Source organism: Carcharodon carcharias, chromosome 6 (genome assembly GCF_017639515.1).
Source record: "Carcharodon carcharias isolate sCarCar2 chromosome 6, sCarCar2.pri, whole genome shotgun sequence".
NCBI classification, from domain to species: domain Eukaryota; kingdom Metazoa; phylum Chordata; class Chondrichthyes; order Lamniformes; family Lamnidae; genus Carcharodon; species Carcharodon carcharias.
This window is the reverse complement of record NC_054472.1, coordinates 52914746-52938853: the sequence shown is the minus strand read 5'-3', so window position 1 is coordinate 52938853 and position 24108 is coordinate 52914746. Positions and strand designations below refer to the sequence as shown.

General features: G+C 40.5%; 1 protein-coding gene across 2 annotated transcripts in view; it reads left to right on the top strand.

Moving 5' to 3' along the window:
• Positions 1 to 24108, top strand: part of sugct (succinyl-CoA:glutarate-CoA transferase) — a 607005-nt gene that overhangs the window by 138574 nt on the left and 444323 nt on the right. For both annotated transcript variants that reach the window (XM_041188972.1, XM_041188973.1), the window contains exon 8: positions 17483 to 17626. In XM_041188972.1, the coding sequence (XP_041044906.1) occupies positions 17483 to 17626 (144 nt within the window). The remainder of the gene's footprint in view (positions 1 to 17482; positions 17627 to 24108) is intronic.

The following is a 24108-nucleotide window of genomic DNA, read 5'->3' as shown; positions in this document are numbered from 1 at the left end:
TTATACCCTGAAAGAACACTAGCAAATTTGTCAAACATGATTTCCCTTTCACAAAACCATGTTGACTCTGTTTGATTGCGTTAAGCTTTTCTAAATCTCCTGCTATTTCTTCCTTAATAATGGACTCTCATTTTCCCAACGGCAGATGTTAGGCTGACTGGCCTATAGCTTCCTGCTTTTTGTCTCCCTCCCTCCTTGAACAGAGATATCACATTAGCAGTTTTCCGATCTGCTGGGACCCTCCTAGAATCCTGAGAGTTCTGAAATATTTCGACCAATGCCCTCACTATCTCTGCAGCCACTTCCTTTAAAACCCCTGAATGCAGGCCATCAGGTCCTGGTGACTTGTCTGCCTTTAGTCCCATTAGATTCTCAAAAACTTTGTCCCTCATGATAGAGACTGTTACAAGATCATTCCTCCCATTAGCTCCTTGCTTCTCTGATATTTTTGGAATGTTTATAGTGTCCTCCACCATGAAGACTGATGCAAAGTATTGACTTAAATTATTTGCCATTTCCCTGTTCCCTGTTATCAGTTCTCCAGTCGCATCCTCCAAGGGTCCCACGCTCACTTTAGCCACTCTCTTTTTATATACCCATAGAAGCTCTTGCTTTTTGTTTTTATATTTTTTGCCAATTTACTTTCACAACCAATTTTCTCCCTCTTTATTAGCTATTTAGAAATTCACTGCTCGTTCCTAAAAAAAATTCCCTCCTCTGGCCTACCGCTAGTTTTCGCCGCTTTGCATGCCTTAATTTTTGATTGGATACTCTCCTTGACCACCTTTGTTAAACGGGCGGTTCATCCTTCTCATCGAGTCCTTCTTTTTGACCAGGATACATTTTTGCTGAGCATTATGAAATATCTACTTAAATGTCTGCCACTGCTCATCCACTGACCTTCCCCTTAGTCTATTTTCCCAGCCCACTTTAGACAACTCCTTCTTAAAACCTCTGTAATTGCCCTTATTTAAGTTGAGGACATTGGTTTGAGACCTGAGTTGCTCGCCCTCAAAATGAATTTGAAATTCTACCATGTTGTGATCGCTACCCCCTAGAGGACCCTTAACTACGAGAGCTCTTATTAATCCTACCTCATTACACATTACTAGATCTAAAGTAGCCTGTTCCCAGGTAGGTTCTGCAATGTATTGCTCTAGGAAACAATCCCTGATGCACTCTACAAATTCGTCTTCCATGTTACCCCTGCCAATCTGATTTGCCTAGTCAATATCCAGATTAAAATCACCCATGACAATTGTAGCACCCTTCTTATATGCCTCCATTATTTCCTGATTTATACTTTGCCCTATAGTGAAGCATCTCTTCGGGGGCCTATAAACGACTTCCACCCGTGACTTCTTCCCCTTGCTATTCCTTATTTCCACCCAAACATCACGATCCATTGCACCTATATCATCACTCACCACTGCACTGATATCTTCCTTTCTTAACAAAGCTACCCCACCTCCTTTTCCTTTTTGCCTATTTTTCCAGAACATCAACTATCTTTGAATGTTGAATTCTCAGTCTTGGTCTCCCTGCAACCACGTATCTGTAATAGCTATCAAGTCATAGCCACTTATTTCTATTTGTGCCATTTATTTATATCTTGTTACTAATGCTGCATGCATTCAGATAACGAGCCTTAGGCTTCTACTTTTTACCAATATTATTCATTCTGGTTCTAATTGCTGCACTCTTCTGGTTATATTTTCTGCCCCTTCCTGTCACACTTTGAGTATCGTTTGCCTCTTCATTACCCTGCACCTCTGCTCTCTCAATTATTTTTGATTTTCTAAGCTTCTCTTCAATTGAACCCTCCTCTCCACTAATTAGTTTAAAGCCCTATCTACAACTCTAGCTATACGATTCACCAGGGCACTAGTCCCAGCATGGTTCAAATGAAGCCCGTCCCAAAGAAACAGCTCTCTCCTTCCCCAGTACTGATGCCAGTGCCCCATGAATCAGAATCCATTTCTCCCACACCAATCTATGAGTCAAGCACTTACCTCTCTAATCTTATTTACCTTACACCAAGTTACACATGGCTCAGGTAGTAATCTGGAGGCTGTCCTCTGGTACTATCCCTAATATATTGAATTCAGAACAATCATTAAAAATGCCAAAAATAGCCCAGCTTTATTTATCTCTGTGCTTGATTGTTCCATATCGGACCACTTAAACGAATGGGTAGTTAAAATCTTCTTTTCATACTTTTGCTCTTCTCATTTGATTCACTTGTTTTCCTTGGTGTTGATAAACATATGCCAAATTCATGCTTTACTTGCACCCAAACTGCTTCAGTTGTGTGCTACTGACCTATTCACTCACATTTACAAATAAAGCTACACTTTGTGACTTAAACTATCTTTTTTCAAAATCCCATGTAATCTTTCAATTGAATTTCAGATCCATCAATGTTATACCAACTTCTAGAGATAGCAATTAGCCTATGATTTCAACATTTTACTTCTGGTATCTTGAGCATTAGTGCAAAAGCACTATAATGAATCCTGTGCATGTGTTATTTGGCATATATAAGCTACCTTGATCCTTGTAATGGAAACTCATTGATTGTTGCTATTACCACCTGTATTCTGTTGCCAATCCCCGGTACTGTGGATTCCTCAGTTAGGGCTACTTTCTACAATCCGATCCTGTCTATTATCCCCATTTGATTCAAATGAACCCCAACCTCTCTGAAAGTGTTAACTTTCTAGGAAACCTGCTCCTGTTATTTATGAGTGCAAGCCTTTCATTATTACTCCAAGGGCTGGATGTAATGTTCCCCAGATGGGCTTAAAGGTGGGGGGCTCATTAAATCTAGCGGGCAGCTTGCTATTAAATTAACTTAAAGTAGCAGCGGGGGAGGTGCTGGGTGGTCAGGCAACCCCCTCCCTCCCAATTTGGGCCAATTGAGGCCCTTAAATGGGCAATTAATGCTTATTTCAGGGCTTAATCCCTTGCAGCCAGAGAAGCTTGTGCCAAGCGGCCAGCCCAGCAGATTTCCCTTGTGGTGGGGTTCCTCCTTAACAGCACCCTGGGCCCTTTGGAGGACCCACCCAAGGATCGCCTCCGCCACCAAGATTGCCACATCCCCAAGGTTGAATGGTTAGGTTCTGTCTGAACCTCTGTTGGAGATGGTCATTGTCTGACACTTGTGTGATGTGAATGTTACTTGCCACTTGTCAGCCCAGGCCTGGATATTGTCCAGGTCTTGCTGCATATGGACACGGATTGCTTCAGTTTCTGAGGAGTTGCGAATGGTGCTGAACATTGTGCAATTGTCAGCGAATATCCCCACTTCTGACCTTATGATGGAGGTAAGTTGATTGATGCTACAGCTGAAGATGGTTGGGCCTAGGACACTTCCCTGAGGAACTCCTGCAGTGGTGTCCTGGGACTAAGATCATTGACCTCCAACAAACACAACCACTTTCCCTTTGTGCTAGGTATGACTCCGACCAGCGGAGAGTTTTCTCCTGATTCCCATTGACTCCAGTCTTGCAAGGGTTCCTTGATGCCACACTTGGTCAAATGCTGCCTTGATACCTCACTTCTGGAGTTCAGTTCATTTGTCCATGTTTGGATGAAGGCTGTAATGAGTTCAGGAGCTGAGTGGCCCTGGCGAACCCCAAACTGTGTGTGAGTGAGCAGGCTGTTGCTGAGTAAGTGCTACTTCATAGCACTGTCGACAACCCATTCCATCAGTTTACTGATGATCGAGAGTAGACTGACTGGGCGGTAATTGGCTGGGTTGGATTTGTCCTGTTTTTTGTGGATAGGACATACCTGGGCAATTTTCAACATTGCCAAGCAGATGCCTTTGTTGTAGCTGTACTGGAACAGCTTGGCTAGGGGTGTTGCTAGTTCTGGACTATGCCTTGAGCACTATTGTTGGAATGTTGTCAGGGCCCATAGCCTTTGCAGTATCCAGTGCCTTCAGCCATTTCTTGATTATCACGTGGAGTGAATCGAATTGGGATGATGCAGGGGACCTCAGGAGGAGGCCGAGATGGATCATCCGCTCAGCACTTCTGGCTGAAGATGGCTGCAAATTGTTTTACCTTATCCTTTGCACCAATGTACTGTGCTGCCCATCATTGAGGATGGGGATATTTGTGGAACCTCTTCTTCCTGTTAGTTGTTTAATTGTCCACCACTATTCACAATTAGACCTTAGATCTGACTCTTTGATTGTGGGATCGTTTAGCTCTGTCTATCGCATGCTGCTTCTGCTGTTGGCATGTAAGTAGTCTATATTCTAGCTTCAACAGGCTGACGCCTCATTTTTAGGTATGCCTGGTGCTGCTCCTGGCATGCTCTCCTGCCCTCTTCATTGAATCTGCACATATAGCCTAAGATCGCTCTGTTCCTGCACCCTCTTTAGAACCCTTTATTTTATATTGCCTTTCCCCATTCTTTTTACCAAAGTGTATTACTTCAGACTTCACTGCATTAAATTTCACCTGTCATGTGTGTGCCTTTTCCATCAGTCTTTTTATGTCCTCTTGAAGCCCATTACTAAGCTTCTCAGAGTTCCCATTACTTCCCAGTTTTGTGTCATCTGCAAATTTTGAAATTTTGCCCTGTACACCCAGGCCTAGGTCATTATAACATATGAAAAAAATATCAATATTGGTGCCTTCCCAAATGGACATACTCCATTTTGGTCTGTTACAAGTCAGGGTCTCCCATGAGCTGGCGGGGCTGTTCCAATTTCCATTCAAGCACTGAGCATCAACTATTGAGCTTGTGATGAGTGAACAACACAGCATTAAAAAAAAATCACTGATTGGAACTATTGTTAGCACCACAGGAGCATGCAAATCATTGTATCCAAAGCTCAATGAAAAGTTTGATAAATCACATTTCTAGATGTGAAATCATTCTGTGTGAACACTGAGTAAAAGATACAAAATTTAAGATATTGTTCCAGTGTAAACCACTAGATGGTGCACCGTGCAATCTAAGTTTCTGTATGAGTGCAGACAAGTCAAAATCCTGAAATAATTAGTACTGTAGAGACTGGAGTAAATAGCATGACAAACACAATGCACAAACCAGGGAGTTATCTAACTGTGACGATTAGCATTTATTAAGGCACCATTAAGGTAAAATATTCCAAGGCACAGAAGTAGAGCATTCAGAGGAATAGAATTTTGGAAGATGATTGAAGGCATGATTGAAGAGGTAGTTTTGAAGGAGGGTAAAGAAGTGAAGAGAAAGCGTTTAGAGAGAGCATTCCAGAACAGGAGGCTAAAGTGACTGTAGGCCTGCCATCAAAAGTGGAATTGAAGCAGCAAAGAATTGTGAAGGAAGGTGCTAGCATGTAAAATTACAGGTGAGGGAGGTGCAATGCTATCGATGAATTTATAGATGCTGTGGTTGGAGAGTTAACGGAGTTAGGCAAGGTTAGAGGTAGTAGGGGTGTGGGACTCGGCATTGGATAGGATATGAGTGGTAAAGGTCAGCTGACTAATTCTGCAGACTGGTGACATTGGAGAAATTGAGCTTGATGGGAAAAGCATGGGTGAGGGTTTCATCAGCAGTGTCTCGCTGGTGCAAATAGGTAGCTTTGGTGATGGAACATAGTTCAGGCAAACGCTGAGACTGTATTCTATTGGATTTAACCTGAGCAATATTAATAAGTGTCACAAAGATACAGAATCTAAACAGTAGAATGACTTGTCTCGCTTTGTACAAAGCGATACTATTTATTTATGTACTTTGCTTTTTATCTTTTATCTTTATCTCTTGCAAACGATCAATACATTGAAAAAGGTTCTGTGTGCTGGATTTTGATGGGTCCTGTGGTTGCTGTTTCCCCCTCCCCCTCCCGGGACTGAAAGGTCAGTGGGAAGCCTGCCCACAGGAGGAATGGTTACGCTGCATTTGATGGCAATTAGCCGTTAATAGGCTCAGGTGGAATTTCTGCCCCTCAGGAACAGGAAGTCCCATCTCAGAGAGCTGCCAGCCAATTAGATGGCAGGTAGCTCTGTGTAGTATAAAGGTTAATGTTAAATATGTTATTTTTTAGTCTGCATCATCAATGCTGCAGGATCACAGAGCATGGGGAAAGGTAATTCCATGAAGAGTCTTGTGCTGAGTCTGCATTGTAAATAGTACAATCTTCAATAGTCCTAGCAACACCAGGCAGGAGCAATAACCACTGCTGGGACTTCAGGCAGTCCCTAATGGAGATTGTCGCTGGAACCGGACACTGAGGTGGGTGGTGGTGTGGGTGGTGGCGGATTTCACCATGGTCAGGCTGGCAGGGCCCATTGAGGAGGGTGGGGGCCGGTTTGAGAGACGAGCAGGGAAAGGTAAAGGGGAAGTGTGATCTCGGGGTGGGTTGCTGGGGTGGGGGTGGGGGGGGGTGGGGTGTGGGGGGTGGCGGGATGAGTGCCTGCAATGGGCACAGGGGACCCACAAAGGCAGTTCACTCCCTTTCCTGATGCCAGCTTTCGCAGCTAAAACTGCCGGGCTACCCACTAGGCATGGATCGCCCCTGCCATGAGTAAAATAGCTGTGAGGAAGTGATGAGACCCTTAAGTGGCCATTAATTGGTCTCAATTTGTCCAAAAGCTCGTGGGCTGTCCAAGACCCGCCAGCCACCCCCCAACCCCACCCCCACTCCCATAACATTTCATACAGGTCAGGCATGAGTTTGTAGGGGTGGGACAGCCATATGCTGAATTTTGCGAATTCCACCCCTTCAAACAGTGAGGGAGCATAAAATCCAGCCCTGTTTCATTTTTAAAAATAGTCTCATGTGGTTGAATTGCCTTAGAGGAACCATTTCCCCAATATTTACAGGGAGGGAGTGGGTAGACATGTTTGCATTGGAGGAGGCCGCCCGGAAATCTTGGGAGTGCGGAAACTCATCATAGTTTTTCTTACTCCATTCCCCTCCATCAGCCAGCCAGACTGATGGGCTACCAGGCAGGAAAGCCAGTGTTAGAAGACTGCAACTGGGTACCATTGGGAATGGTTGCTGGCAGCTGGGAAACACCATCAGCTGGTGGGGAGATCAGACCAGCAACTTGTGGGAGTGGAGAAGGTGGGATTAGATGGGGGAGTTTTGGACTGGCAGTTGGGAGGGAGGGGAGACTGGAAGAGATTTGGTGGGGAATGGGAGGCAATTAACCGATTGTGGCAGATTTACTGAAGGGGATTGTGGGAAGGATTAGTGAAGAAACCTGTGGCACCCTCTCATGCAACTACCAGATGGACCATAGTCTTTTTCTTGTCTAACAATTCCTACATTTGTATGTTTAGCGTTTTATTGTATGAGGAATGATCTCACAGATATTATGTCACACTTGCAGAGAATTTAATTCTGCTGATTTTAATGAATTGCTTGAAATGATTAAAAAGTTAAATCTTGGCGCATTGGTGTATATCTAAGCTGATTTTCATGTGGCATTTGGTCCTTTATATTGATGATATGCCGAGGAATGCAGTAATACAGACTGCAAGCAGCAAACTCAACTGGTATACCTTCCTAGGCAGACTTATGCTCTATTCTAGTCCCCACTATTTAATGTGCTCACAGGTGGCATTATTTGTACAAGCTTAAGGATGTACAATAAATGTGATCTTGTCAGCCAAGCACGCATTCCAAGAACAAATTTAAAAAGAAATGACAAGTTAAAATGAATCTAATAATTATCATTGCTAATTGCAGGCACATCAATACATAAGTTGCTTGTATGACATTCCTCTATTTGAATGTATTAGGGACAACATCTAACTTCAGTAGTAGCTGAAAGTGGCAGTATCAATCATCTGCCTGTTATACACTCTGCCAAGTTTTCCTTTCCATCGACTCCTGGGCTAAAAAATCAATCCCTATTTTTTAAGCCTATTTTTATTTCACTACTCACGAACATGCATTTATATAGTGCTTTTTATGACCTCAGATCATCCCAAAGTGCTGAATGTCCAATTAAGTACTTTTGATATATAGTCACTAATTGTAATGTAAGGAAAGACATTGGCCTTGATTTTGCACTCAGCAGTGAACCAATGGTGCGAGCCATTCATTGCACTTACATTTTGTCCATAGATTTTCTATGGATGTTTGCACTGGAGCTTGTGATAATTAGAAATCCATTTTGGTGCAGTGCCCTCTAGACGGAATCTGGGACAAACGTGCCATTTGATTTTTTTTGGAGTTACAGGTGATTTGCTTAAGTGCAAGGTGTGCTTAAATTTCTTTGCATGGCTGCTCACTTGCAATGACAAAAGGGCTGATTTTTGTGTGGCCAAGAACATAAATAGAAACAGGAATGGACCATACATCTCTTCAACCCTGATCCACCATTTAACAAGATTGTGATTGACGCTCAACACCACTCCACTTTCTCACTCAATCCTTTGTATCCCTTGATTCCCTTAGAGTTAAAAAAAAATCTATCAGTCTAAGTCTTGAATATACTCAATGACTGAATATCCACAGCCCTCTAGGGCAGGGAATTCTAAAGATTCACAACCTTTTAAATTAAGAAATTTCTCATCATCTCAGTCTGAAATGGCTGTTTCCTAATCTTATAACTATGCCCCCTTGTTTTAAACTCTCCAGCCAAGGATAATAGCCTTTCAGCACCTACCCTGTTGTGCTGTCTTAGAATCTCATAGGTATCAATACACTCACCTCTTATTCTTCTAAACGTCTGAGAGTAGAAGCCCATTTTACTCAAATTCTCCTCAAAGGGAAACCCATTCATCCCAGGAATCAACGTAGTGAAACTTTGTTGCCCTACCTCTAAGGCTGGAGTATCCTTCATTTGGTACAAAGACCAAAACTGATTGCAGAAAGACTTCCTAACATTTGTATTCCAAACTATGTGCAATGAAGACCAACATACCTTTTGGCTCCTTAATTGCTTGCTATATCTGCACGTTAACTTTGTGTTTTTTGTGTTATGAGTGTAATACTTTGTCAGGCGGTTATGATTTAAACTATCTTCTTAATTTAAGGTAAAACGGAATGTCCTGGGGGATGGTGATATCATTCTAAACTGTGCTCAGAGACAGGCCCATGTCTTTTGATTGTCACGGGGAAAGGGATGCAGGCCGAAACAAATAGAAAATCAAATGCCAATTTTCAACACCTTGACACAAAAGAGAGGCGGCAGGTCTTTCTGGTCATCAGCTTTCATACAAGGGAGACTCAGAGAGTGAGAAAGAGATGCTGCTGGGTGAAGAAACAGAGAAGCTACTGCTGTGAGATCAGCATGCTTGGAAGAGTCAGTTTTATGTTTGTAAAGAAGATGATGGGACTTTTGGAGATCTTAAGAAACAAGGAGTCCTCGGAGTGGACTTTGGTGCTGGAAGTCAGTTTGAGATACTCAGAGGATTGAGTAAAAGGACTTTCACTGGGAGACTCGCCCTGGTATGGCAGGGATCTTGCTGAAAGCCGGGAGGAGTACTGGACTTAATCTACAAAGCTAGCCATCTGAGAGTGCGGTGTAACTGGTTGTAAAGTAATTTTCAGTTGATTTAAATAGTTAATGGGGAAATACTTTTTCAGTTATTTAATATTAGTTGCCTATTACGTGATGTGTACTACATGCTGATTTTAGCTTGTTTGTTACAGTAAAAATCTTAAAATGTGAAATCTTGTCCTGCGATTCTTTTTGTCGGTCACTGGGAAATTCATATCTCTTTTTCAACGTTATCAGTCTCTAGGGGAATCATAACACTTGTATGAAGACTCACAAATCCCTCTGAACATCAACATTTAATTATTTCTCATCATTTATATTATAACCTGTCTTTCTGTTCTTCCCAGCAAAGTGAATAACCTCCCATTTATCCACATTCTACTCCATCTGCCAACAGCTTTCCCATTCATTTAACCTATCTATATGCCTGAAGATTGTGTTTCCTCCTCACAGTTTACCTTCCTACTGAGCTTTGTGTCATCAGCAACTCTGGATACATTATACTTGTTCCCTGTATTTGTGCACGCTTTGCGTCTACTAATGATATTTATATCTTGTCTTTTTTTAGAGGGAACATTGTCTAGAATCTATGTGAACAGGGCAAGCAACTGTGCATATCCTTAACCAATCAGATTGAATAATTCTGAATGAGGCAGGCAGATTCTGAACCAGAATGTATGTTAGAATACTTGATGATAAACCTTGTACACAAAACATGAAAATCATGTTCAACATGACTTTTTAGATCTTTAGCAACAATGAAAACTTGAAGAAATGAGATTCCATACTTGTAAAAGTTAATTTTCAATGTCAGAGAGATTACTTGGCAGAAATTAAGATTTACTAGGCCATTAAAAATCCATTTAGACTGGAATGGACAAATCCTAATGGCTTTTCTATTGCATTTCGTGGGTATATGTCTGTAAACACAGACTCACCTGCTTATTCTGGTGGCTGAAGTGGATTTAATTCAGTGTTATTCAATAAAATAATTTCCAAATGTACATTCTCTCTTTATGAAATCCCATTTTCAGATTATTGGGGGAATTAAATAAACTTTTTCACCAATCCAGCAAAAACATTTACAATAGCCATTGCCACAGGAGTTTCTATTTCTCTTCCCATTTTCAGTGCCTCCTGGAAACCTCTTTGGCTACACCCTCAGTGACTTTTTTTTCAGCTACTCTTCAGTATCTGTTCCTCCTATGTGAAGTGTCTTGGGACATTTATTTTATTAACGGTGTGATATAAACACAAGTTGCCAAACCCTTAAATGCAGGGCTGGTGAAACAAAGCAGACATAAGTTATGATCTGAGAAAACTAAAGCTATAAAATGAGAAAGCTGTGATAGAAAATTGGTGGTGGTGTGTTACAATTTACTCAGGAAGTCCGAGTTGCTGTGGCAACATACACATTTACATGCATGTTGTAGCTTGGAGGTGTGGATAATGATAGTAGAAGCTACAAAGTTTTTTGCATCATATGTCTGATCAGGAATCATTCCTGCTCTTCCAACACATGCCAGTGGCAGGTGGTAAGGGTTTGCAGTTGACACTTGACCTGTTTGGCCGTGTTATGAACACACTTCCTTGGCCATCAAGTCCTGAAATGGGATTCAACGCCAGGGATTCTGGCACAGAGGAAGGGGTGCTACCCACTGCACCACAAGACCTCTAAAAAGATGCTTATCTTCATTCAAATGACCTTTCTGCAGCTGCAGCTCGACAAATATAACAAAACAATCATTCATTTGCTGAAGAATAGCAAAGCAATGCTAATGGAATATAAAACTGCAGAAACCACATATATTCTGTTCAGGAATATTCTGTAATACTGGTAAAAGGTTGAGATCACTGGCACAATCAAGGCAAACAAAAATGAAATCATTTATTGTGAACAATAAAAGCAATCATCAGTAAGAGGGCAAATTGTCAAACAAAAGGAAAAACCCATAATCAATAAATTGCTGCTGTGATCAAAGTACTGGCATAATGTACATTGGCACAACGATCAAGGTATTAAAATCGGAAAATTGACACAGTGATCATTATATTGGCACAATGGAAGAGACAGATATAAAAACAAGCTGACAATGAAAAGACTGCAAGGAAGATTGAAGGCAAATCCAACACTTGCACAACAAACACAAGGCTGCAACAGAGAGATCAATAATGCATGTAACCTGTTGCTTGTCGGAATAATTCATACTGTTCAGTGCGAAGTCAGTAAATGATTTTCTCACAGCTGTTTAAGATTCAGGATAATGGTCAACCATCCTGAAGTAATTGTATTATGCTAATACTGTCCCCATGGGAAAGTGTTGGGGAATTATTAGTTTTAAAGAGTAGATGAGGGCGAGAAGAGGAATTTAAGGCAGATGAATTATGTCTCATTTTTATAAATGAAATTGTGACTGACATGATTTCTCTTTACAACACAATCTACATGGTCAGGTCAAGTGTCAACTAGTAAAAACACATCCATGTCAGGGTAGGGCCTTTTTAAAACCTTTAGATAGAGAGTGAAGCAGATTTGTATATCTTCACTGTTGTGCTTCATTGATTTTTAAAATTAAATTGCATCATCTGATCACAAAAGTATTTCAAAATTTTTTATTGAAATTTATCATCTATATTGGTATTCAAAGGGGCATAGCCTACACACACACACAGTCAGTGCAATGCTTAGCTGAAGGCTAATATAATCAGTACATTAGCTGTATGACTTATGGTAAAAATCATGAGCCATGAATAACTTAAATGTATACAAGTGAATCAGTTTGTTCATGTTGAAGATTCTTCCTCCTGTTACTTATATAATTTTATAATTATCAGTTTATTATGTAGGAGTAGTTCCATTGGGAGAGGCGAAACTGCACATGATGTTTAAATAGGTACACTATCAGAAGAATTTCTATTAAGATTAACAACACTAAGAAAGTTACAGATATACAACAGAAACAAACAAAAATCTTCAAAGACAAATCCTTCTGACCCCTTCTCAAAACTGGAATGTAGTTCTGTTTGGCTCGTGAAGATAAATGACAACAGCTCCCCTGAAAGCAGTAACTAAACTAGCAATCTTGATTTGTTTCTCCAACAATTAATTCTTAGGGTTTTGACCCCTTGCTGTCTACTGGTTGCCCCTTTTGATGGAATGATTTGGAGAGTGGTCGAAAGGCAGAGGGATTTAAGGAGGTAATTTCAGAGCTCAAGGCTTAGGCAGCTGTCGACATGGTTTTCAAGCTTGGACTGATTAAAATTGGGGCTGTACGAGAGGCCATAAGGAAGGTAGAAATCTTGAGGAACAGAGAAGATTAAGAGGAGATTTAATTTTGAACAATTGTGACTGGTTTTGATAGAGTAAGTAAGAACCTGTTACCAGTGGTAGAAGAGTCAGTAACTAAAAGACACAGATTTAAGTTGATTGACAAAAGAACTAGAGGCTACATGAGGAAACAAAATTTCTTTACAGAGCGAATTGTTGCACTTTGGAATGCACTGCCTGAAAAATGGTGAAAGTAGATTCAATAATAATTTTCAAAGAAGAATTGGATAAATGCTTTAAGTGAAATAATTTACTGGGCTCCGAGGAAAGAATGGAGGAGTGAGGACTTCAGGATTGGCACGATAGGCTGAACGACGACCTGTGCAAATCTTTCTATGATTCCCTGAAGTAGAATGGAATACCTCAGAAGCTTAAGTCGCAGGTGCAAGAGAATCATGGTGGGCTTGCAGAACTGGTGAGGTTACAGAGATGGGGAGAGGCGAGGCCAAAAAGGAATTTAAACACAAGAATGAGAAGTTTAAATTGGAAGCACTGAGGGATAAAGAGTCAGTCATTAGGCTGGTTTTGTTCATCCTTGTAACATTTGCACTATGTCCCTTCAACATTGGCTTCAACCTTCCATGCTTGGCCCTCAATGCAGAGCGAAGTTGTAGAGCATGCACGGAAGATGATTTTGGAAACCCTGGCTAGGTGTATGGATGTTCCCAATCTGCCTCAAATCATGCTTGAAGATGCTGATGGTTTATTCAACAGTGACCCTTGTGGTTGTCTCATTACAACTATACCTTACTTCTTTTTGTGGCTGAGTTAAAGGACAGAGCTCAAAGGGATGATCTAGGTTCTTGGGAACTATTTTTCCACTGCTCCCCTGATAATTGGTACATAAATACATTGTATTTATGAGCTTTTAGGATCTAGCTATTGACCTGTATGATTTTGAGACCAGATGGAAACTGAGAGAATATTGAAGGTGGAATTAATTCTCACTTCTACTCCAAGAAATTAGGTGGTGCAGTGGAACTGTGCAACCATTACTCTGTTGCTGTTCTTGTTCTGAAGGCTGTAGCCCTGTGAATGAAGCATCAGACAACTACTCAGTGCAACTGAAAGATGCTACAGTTGTTCCAGTGCTGGGCTGGACAAGAAGCTAGAATCATAAAAGTTGAGGGCTATACTGACCCTGATGGCCCTCTGGATCGCAGATTAGTTGACGACCTTCCTGTAGGAGATTGTACAGCTTGGTCACTGCTTCCCTGCTGAAGCCATTGAAAGGACCTGCTGTTCAGTCAGTCCCATGGGATGAGATGCATGGCAGATTACATTGCAGTATGGTTAGACATTTAACCTTTCACAATCGTGTCCAGTGGCAGGGAAACATTCAGTGCAATTTTGCAAATTCCTATTAAAGTCAGGATCTTCTGGAACGTCTGCTGTTCAACTTTCTGTCTAGCTCAGCTATTTTCTTCAGTATTTCATCTGCAAGAGATCTTGGCTCAGTTCCAATGCCTGAATTATGTGGGTGGAAGAATACATTGAACTTGTAATGCAGAGGTCCACCGATATTGTTTGTGAACACAAATAGACGTTATGTGAACAGACCTACGGATGCTCATCTAAAGAAACAGAAATTAAAAAATGGACAGGTAAAGACCAATTGGTCCATCAAGCATATTGTATACTGGCATAATATAAATTATGCCTAATTTCACCCCTGCCTCAGCCCCCACCCCCACACCCTCTCACAGCCACTCAATTAACTGGTACAGGTAAAAAAAAGAGGTAAAATCTTGAGCCAATTGAGGACTGGGAAATTCTTCAAATCTCTGAAGGCCCTCAAATAATTCCCAGGTGATCAAGATGATGGTGATACAGAATCCCCAATGAGTCACCTATCTTCTATTTGAGTGCTACACTCAAACTTGTCCAGTTCCCTTTTGCGTGCCCAGCATCGCATCTGCACTGAGTTCACATGTTAGCATTAGGTCAATGACTTTGTGCAATAAGAAGTAACTCCTAGCGTTGTATTCATATGTTTGTTTAATACAAACTTAATATAATTTCACACGAAACTGGTAAATTAAATGTAGGTTTTATTTGATGGTGTAATACAAATATGTTCAGCAGACAGATTTACTATCAAGATTCAACAGCTCTTGTAAGCAAAGTACAGTTGTTAGTTTAGTTTATTTGGTTGGGCTTGAAAGAGTTACTATCACTTCACACCACGTGCCACTAGCTAACCTGAAAGCTATTCTGAACAGTGTCTCCTGGTCACACAGTTTAATCCTGGCTATTTACTCATTAGCATATTTTCTCTTAAAGTGATATCATAACACCTAACATCTAACCTAGGTCTATGCTTATGCAACTTAGTAATGTATAATAATACTAAAATGCTAGATACTAAACTAGTTGCATGTTTACACAGTGAAATGCTATTACATAAAATGCAACAGGAAAATAATTTGGGTATGCAGGACCAAATGTTGTTTGTGGTAGCACATTGTAACGATGAGAGAATATGGAATGTAAGGTTGTAAAGTATCAGTGAAGGACTGATAGCAGTAATGAGATCTCATTTTTTAATTCATCTTTGCTGGCAAGGCCAGCATTTATTACCTATCCCTAGTTGGCCTGAGAAGGTGATGGGCCACCTTCTATAACCACTGGTGTCAGTTTGATACAACTGAATAGCTTGCCAGGCTACTTCAAAGGGCAGTTAAGAGTCAACTACGTTGACATGGGACTGGAATCACTATAAGCCAGACATAAAGGCAATGGTAAGGGTGACAAGTTCTCGTCCCTAAAGGACAATAGTGAACCAGTTGGGTTCATGGTCACTTTTATTTCAGAAGTTTTAAACTGAATTTGAATGATCAAACTGACTTAGTGGGATTAGAACTCTCATTCTCTGGCTTATTCTCTTGTATCCAGGTTTGCTTACTGAGTTTAAGAAAAACAGATGCACTGGAAAGGATACCAAGAAAGGCAACAAGACACTGGGTTTAAAATCAATGAGCTATTTAGTATGCCTGAAAAAACAATATTCTAAATGATCAAAAGTGTTGAGGTGGCCTGCATAACCCAGGTTTGTGAAGCTGTGAAAAGAATTAGGCCAGGATTTTATGGACTTGCCACGGTGTGTCTCCCCACAATGGATGCAGCTGAGCCATTTAAATCTTCATTCAGTTCAGTGGGACTGTAATATCCTGCCGGGTGGGAGGGGCCGTAAAATCCTGGCCTTGGTGAAGTGAAACTGGCAAATCAGAAGAGCAGAACTATAATTTCAGGCTAAAGAAATAAGTAGCAGGTTAATATCATGCTAGAGAACTTAAAGATGAGTATCACTTTATGAGCCTCAACTTTCCATAGTATTAACTGATAAAATGACCTCCTAGTTTAAAGTGGCAAATGAGCCATCATTGGTGCATTCAAAAAAATGCATTGTGTTTTAATAAGTTGAGGGTGCCATGTCAGGGAGGACATCCTACACATGGATTTGAATAATAGAGCAGGTTAAATGGGCTGAATGGCCTTTACCCTTCCTTACCACCATGGTGCAACTCTCATCATCTACTGGCTTTATCTTTCTCAACACTATCTCTGTGTTCTTTGGGCCACACCAGCACAGATGCTTGCATGATGTGATTAACATCTGATCCTGTTCAAGAGCGTTGTATGAAGATCATAAACGTTGCTGCTTTAAGCAGGAAAGTTTTACTGTGATCATCCAAGGATGGCTTGCTTATGGATCAGTTTTAGTCTGCCCTTCTGTTGGATAACATTTCTGACATGACATGTAGATATAAGAAATATATTATTTTTGACCCATTATTTTTTTAAAGAAATAGATTTTTTTTTCCTTTCTGGGGGCCGTGGTTGTTTAGAACCTTTCTTCTGGATGTATGAAAACCCAAAGGTGTAATATGGGGGAGCCCCTCATGCAGCCGGTTATCCCATAAGATATTTTCCAAAGTCATCCTGCTTTGCCCTGTCCCTGCTGACCACTACCTTTCTCCATTGCCTCTACTTCTTTGTTCTCTTATACCCTGCATGTTGAGTTCTTCTTCCAACCACCTTCTTTGTAGGTATTTGTATCATGCTGATTGTATGTCAGTGAGTGGGGAAGGAGGACTTGGACCCGGATCATGAAATACGTGATGTACTGCCACTCAAATACACTAGGTTCAGCCTCTAAATTCCAAGAGGCCAGCAAGAAAAAGTGAAAGTGCAACAAATATCAACAAAAGAGGAAACATGAAAAAAGGAAAGGAAATAAAGAGTAAGAAGACAGAAAAATAAACAAACACAGAGATGAAAGCAAGTTAAAATAAATATGAGTGGTCAGAATTGCCCAAAGTTTGTCCAACTGTAAAGCTATATATCTTAGTTGCAAACACTGAGAATCATCAAGGTACATACAAATAATTTAGTTTAAATTAGTTTCGCTAAGGGAGATTTTTAAGAAATTTTCTACCTAATACTTAAGTGAAATTTCTGTCAAATGCAGAACCAGTTTCCTCCTAAACAATTGCAAGGGGACTTATTGATTATGATACTTGGCAGACCATTTTTATGCCAGCATATCCCCACAGTCAGTGGAAACATCCTGTTCTCACATGAACTTAAATGACATCAAACAGCAACTGAAATAATTCACCTCACTATTCCTCATTATTGACAAGTATTTGTTTTAAACCTGCAGATATTTATAATTGATTTGCATCTTTTCCATTAGGATGGTGACCCTGTTAGACCTGGAGTAGCTATGACTGACCTAGCCACGGGATTGTATAGTCATGGAGCTATATTGGCAGGATTGCTACAGAAAGAGAAGACTGGAAAAGGCTTACATATTGACTGCAACCTGCTTTCATCCCAGGTATAAAGAGTAACTGCTTTGTTCCTTATCAATAAAATAGAATGTGGACCATTGATGCAGTTAGGATTATAGTTGACACTGAGCAATGTGATGGTGATCTGGGGGATCTCATGTTTGAATGTTGACCTGTATATGGAGGTAGCTTGATTCAACTGCAGCAATAGCGGGGAATGTATTCTGAATTTGTGCCTTTGCTAACCTGAGTTAGTATTTTTCTTTTATTTCGATTCAGATTTTCAATACAGATGCTCTCCTTTTTAAAGATTTTTGCCATTGCTTTCTTCATGTTTTAACCAAAAATGGGTATTGATGAAGGCTGTGGATTTGGCAGCAGATCTGCCTGCAGACTTTAGACATCACGTCAGTGGGGCTACCTATTTTAAATGATTTCCATTTAATCCACTCCTCTCTTTTATCATCTAAACAACAGATCACTACACTTTAGAGAAAAACACACTTGGGGAAAGGGATTCTGAAAGATTTTCTCTGGTGGAGATGTTTTAAGAGCTGCTGCTTTTGATCCTTGAAGGTGGGAATCATCAAGATAGATACAAACAATTTATTTTGAATTAGTTACGCTAAGGGAGATTTTCAAGAAGATTTTTACTTAATTCCTAAGGTATTGAACTTTTAATCAAATGCAGAACCAGTTTCCTCCTAAATAACTACGAGGAGAAATATTGATTATGACACCTGGCAGACCACTTTTTATGCCAACATATCCCCACAGTCAATGGTGCTCAACTAACGACCCTCATCATTAGTTGTAGCAGAATTGTGGTGATTAAAAGAAGATATGTTTACACATGCAAATATCCATAAGAAGTCCATATCCTGTGAAGTATAATACATGCTCTCATCAGAATCTTAGGAGCAACCATGTTTATCAAGGGGTGAAAGATATTGAAGGATTGGCATTCAGAAGCTTTGTTAAAATGAGGCTTTCAAGCAAGGGAATTGTGCTAATCCTTTATGAATCATTGGTTAAGCCTTAGCTGGAGCTTGTCTAGTTCTGGCATCACGCTTCAGGAAGGATGTCAAGGCCTTGGGAGAGGATGCAGTGAGGAGTTACCAGTATGATATCAGGGGTGAGGGACTTTAGGTATTTGAAGAAACTAGAAATTATAGCATTAGTCTCCTTAGAGAGGTAAGATTAAGGGAAAATTTAAGATAGATACTGAAAATTATGAGGGCTTATAAATTATTAAATTATTGATTAATTAAGTTAATTATTAATTAAATTATTATAAATGTTTCAATTGACAGGTGGACCAGAGTACAGCCTTCAGATGATTGATTAAATAGAGGTGAGATGAGGAGAAATAATTTTATGTAACTAATATGGAGGTGTATATTCATAGATCTTTGGAAATGGTAGAGCAGTTGATAAAGTATTTAGTAAGCATATAGGATACTTGGCCTTGTCAATAGGGCATTGCATGTAAAAAAAAACAAGGAAGTCATGCTAAGCCTTCCAGATCACTGGTTAGGTCTCAGCTGGAGTATTATATAATTCTGGGCATTGCACTTTAGAAAGAATGTCAAGACCTTGAAGAGGGTACAGGGGAGGTTTGCTATGATGGTAATAAGGACTTCAGATATGTGGAAAGATCAGAGAAGGCAGAATTGTTCTCCCGAGAGCAGAGAAAGTGAAAGAAAGATCTAATGGAGGTATTGAAAATTAGGAAGGGTTTTGATAGAGCAAGTAAGGGAAAGTTGTTTTCTCTCGTAAGTGGGTCTGTAACCAGATTTAGAATAATTGGCAAAGGAACCAGAGGGGAAATAAGAATTTGTTTTACAGATTGTGTTATTAAAATCTGTTGGACACTAACTGAAAGTGGAATCAGATTCTCTATGATCTTTCTGAAGGCTTTTGGATGTGGAATTGAAGAGGACTTATTGACAGGGTTTTGGTCCAAGATGGATTGTGGGACAAAATTGGACAACACTATCAAAGGGCCAGCACAAGCAAGAAGGGCTGAATGGCCACTTTTTAGTGCTGAGATTCTGTGGGTTGATGTGATCAAGAATCCACCGTATGAGCCCCATTTATAATACACTGCCTGAAAGTAACTTTCAGAATGGAATTGGATGTATACTTGAAAAGGAAAGGCGATGTTTCTGCATTGTCATGGAAAAAAATCGATTGTGGGTTAATTCATTATGAGAATGTCTTCATTATGAGAATGTCTTGTTCCAATAGCAAAGGTAATCTCACCTATTGAACTTTTATTTTCAAATTTCACTTTTGCCTTGCAATAGAAGTATTTCGGTAAAGCTATTTCTGTATCAATAATCTACAGTCAAGAAATTAATTTTCTTTAACTTTGCTATCCATTCAGCTGTGGTATTTGTGAGACTGTTCAATCATACTGCAACTATGGGAGTGCCTTTCCTGGAGTTCATTGAGGAAAATTAAGCAAGAACAACTGTGTAAACACCACCTGTCCAGTTTTTGGGTGGAAAAATAAAGGCGGTCGGTGGTGGTGGGTATGAGTTGAGAATCACCTATCCATTGTACAGACTGCCCAATTTTCCTTCATGTTATTCCTTTATTCCCAATTCAAAAGATGTCAGCATGGCACAGTGACAGCACTTTTGCCCCTGGAACAGAAGGTTGTGGATTCAAGCTCCACCCCAGAGACTTTGAGCACAAAATCTCAGTTGATACTTAAATGCAGTAGTTAGGGAGTGTTGCACAGTCAGGGGTGCTATCTTTCAGATTAAACATTAAACTGAGATGCATCCATCCTCTCAGGTGGGTGCAAAAGCATGGGCAGTTTTCTCCAGCATCCTGGAAAACATTTATCCCTCAGCTAGCACAATTAAAACAAATGAATAGATCATTGCTGTTTACGGAACCCTGCTGTGCAAACATTAACTGCTGTGTTTCCTACATTACAATAGTGACTGCACTTCAAAAGCACTTCATTGGTTGTGAAGTGCTTTGGGACGTTTTGAGGTTGTGAAAGGTGCTATATAGACTCACAACTTTTTTTTTAAACCTAAAGAGAAAATAGATTTTTTTACAGTTTTAGACACATAAACCTGGATTTTCCGAGCAGTGGCAATGATGAGTGGATTGCTGCTGCGTTCGAAGTTTCCCCCAACTTGATGTGGCTGCACGTTTCTTCCAGGATCTTCTGATTGAGTTGGGTATGGGGTAGTTGGATGGTCAGGGGAGGGGCTAGTCAGGTAGTCGGGTGGAGTAGTCAGGTGGATCAGGAGGTTGCTGGGTCAGGTCAAGAGGTAGCCGGGCGATCGGGGTAGTGGGGTTGGATCAAGGGGGTAGTCAGGTGGGGGGGACAGCTCGGGGTCATGGGGGGCTCGGTTGTGTAATTAACCAGGTGTCAGACTAGGTATCTTTACTGTGCAGAAGGAGACCATTCGGCCCATTGAGTCTATGCTGGCTCTCTAAAAGAGCATTCTATCTAATCCCACTCTCCTGCCTTATTCCCGTAACCCTGCACAATCTCTCTTTTCAAATAGCAATCCAATTCCTTTTTGAATGCCTCAATTGAACCTGCCTCCACCACCCTCTCAGGAAGTTCGTTCAGACTCAATCCAACCTCTGAGTGAAAAAAAAATTTCTCACATCACTTTTACTCCTTTTACCAATTATTTTGAATCTGTGCCCTCTAGTTTTTGATGCTCTCCTGAGTGGGACAGTTTATCACTATTTACCCTGTCCATACACCTCAGGACCTTGAATACGTCTATCAAGCCTCCTCTCAGCCTTCTGTTCTCCAAGGAAAACTATCCCAACCTCTCCAATCAAACCTCATAGCTACAGTTCCTAATCCCTGGAATAATTCTTGTGAATCTCCCCTGTACTCTCTCTAATGCCTCACATCCTTCCTCAAATATGGTGCCCAGACTGGACACACTACTCCAGATGAGGCCTAATGAGTGTCTTATACAAATTCAACATGACCTTCTTACTCTTGTACTCACTGCCCCTGTTAATAAAGCCTAAGATACTTTATGCTTTATTAACTACTCCCTCAACATCCCCTGCCACCTTCAATGACTTTTGTACATATACACCAATGTCCCTCTGTTCCTGCACCTCCTTTAGGGTTTCTCCCTTTATTTTATACTGTCTCTCCAATATTCTTCCTGCCAGAATGAATCACCCCACTCTTCTCTACATTGAACTTCATCTGCCACTTGCCTGCCCAATCCATCAACATGTCTATGTTCTTTTGAAGTTCAAGACCTTGTCATCACAGTTGACAGCGTTTCCAATCTTCATATCATCTGCAAATTTTAAAATCATGCACTGAACACTACAGTATTGATCATTAATATATATCAGGAAGAGCAGGGGTCCCAACACTGACCCCTGGAGAACTCCACTATTAAGGTAAGTACCACAGAACTGCCCAAAGTCTCCAACTCTATCTCAGAGTCGGCGCCAATCAAGGAGGGTCCCAGGAAGCAGGGGAATTATCTATCAGAAGTTTAAACTTCCCGGGCAATTCCCACGTAGGTCCACGCGTCAGGAATTCCGCAAGGTTCTGAAGCACATCTAACAGTCACACGTCCGGTCTCCAATCCAGATTTGGCACATAGAGTTGAATAACTGGCCTGTTTGAGTTTCTGTGAGGAAAACTGCTTCAGTGTTGTAGGCACACTGTAAACTTTTAACCTTAGACAGATGTTGTGCTCTTTCATGTTTTGGGGCTGGATGATTTCAAGTTATAAAAAGTCAAGACCCTTGTGCTTTTTGCATCTCAACAATGTCCTTTGGATGCTACTGGTAAATAATAAGGATGTGGGTTTTGGATGTGGTTTTAATTATGTTCTTTCGTTTACTTCTTCTGTTGTGGTTTTCATGCTCCTAGGAAGTTTTCAATATCCTTCCTGTGTTTAATTGCAACCAGGACTTCGATCACAAGTAGCTTTAGACTCCGAGAATATTACTGTTTAGTTTTAAAACCTATAACATTTGGGGCATATTTCTAAACATTTTGTCCAATAAGTTCATACACTGCAAAGAAAATTATAAAATATAATTCTCCAACAACTCCCTGCCTCCACCACCAAAAACAGGCTTTATATTTTCTATTTTTCTGAGCCACATTTTCCCAACGTTCAAATTTGTAGACCCCGGTTTCAAGAAGTGAGACAAGAAACGAGCTCAAAGGACAAGAAACTAGGACTGGCTTTCTCAGTTCTGCTTTAACTGTTAATATTTGTGGATATTTTTTTGCTTTGGAGAGGGCAAAGAAATTTTTAAACCCATGTAAACTTTTGGCAACATTCAGTATATTACTACCAGAAAGTTGTGGTTTAGATTACATGTACCATGTTTATGCATGCTTAGATCTTATCTTTTCTACTTTTGACAAGGGTTTAAGAAAGTACAGCTGGGTAATATATGCAGTAAAAGCACAAACTTTAAGTTGGTAAACATAATTGCAGTAACCTTTATGGTTAAATGTTGCAACAATCTTTGAAAGTCCATTATATTGTTAAAATGCTGTACTACGTTGTACAGCTAGGAATCCCCTCAACAAACAGTGAGCTACCAAATGTTAGCCTTTTGTTATTTTGTTATCTGATATCCGGACCTTCCCACTAATGAGCTCAAATATAACTATGGTGTATTGTCCCAGGAAATCTGTATGATAAATACACAGAGATTAACAATGGGCTCATGCTGTTCATGGATACAGCTATACATTCTACACGATGACAGGCTGATATTTTGATTGGTTGTGAAAAATAAAACTTGTGCTAACCACAACCTTCTTGCACAGTAAGTGATTCAAACACATTGTGCCCTCCAGTGCCAAGTGCTACTATTAGGGTAATGTTAAAATTCACAGTTCATCAATCATTTTTGTTTTGTTACAGTTCCCTTGGTGAGAAACCTTTGTTGCAATGTTACCTTTCTTTACGCTAGCTTAATGACAGTTTTGTCTATTATTACCTCCCTTAAACATGCAGCAGAAAGTTCCCTGTTGCTCCTCCTGCTCTGCTGGCCTAGCTCAGCTGCAACTGTGCTGGCAGCCTTATTTATGTGGAGCAGGAGCACCTTTGGGGCAATTCCTGGCCACAGATAGATTTGGCACATCTGATTCCTGAGTGTCCCTGCACTGAAATGAGTATGAGAATAAGTCATTGTCAAGTTCAGTCTAATAATTGTATGTGTTTTGTCAAATTGCCCTACTTCATTGATAGATACACCATACAGTTTAGCATTTGATCTTGTATGCCTTTTCTGTGCTTTCTGTTCTGCTAATGGAAGCCTAGTGAAGTGTTCACTTTCACTGTGAAGTTGAAGAGTCATACTTACTGGCCTTGCGAAGAGTTGTGCTCAAAGGGACCATGATAGAGTAAAGGCTGCAGTGCCGTAACGCAGATTCTCTGACACAGAGGTCCCCCATGTTCTAACTTTTTTTGCAAAAGTTTTCAAAACTTTGAAACACTTTACTTACCTTTTTCTTCCTTCTGCTTTGGAGATGGGAACAATC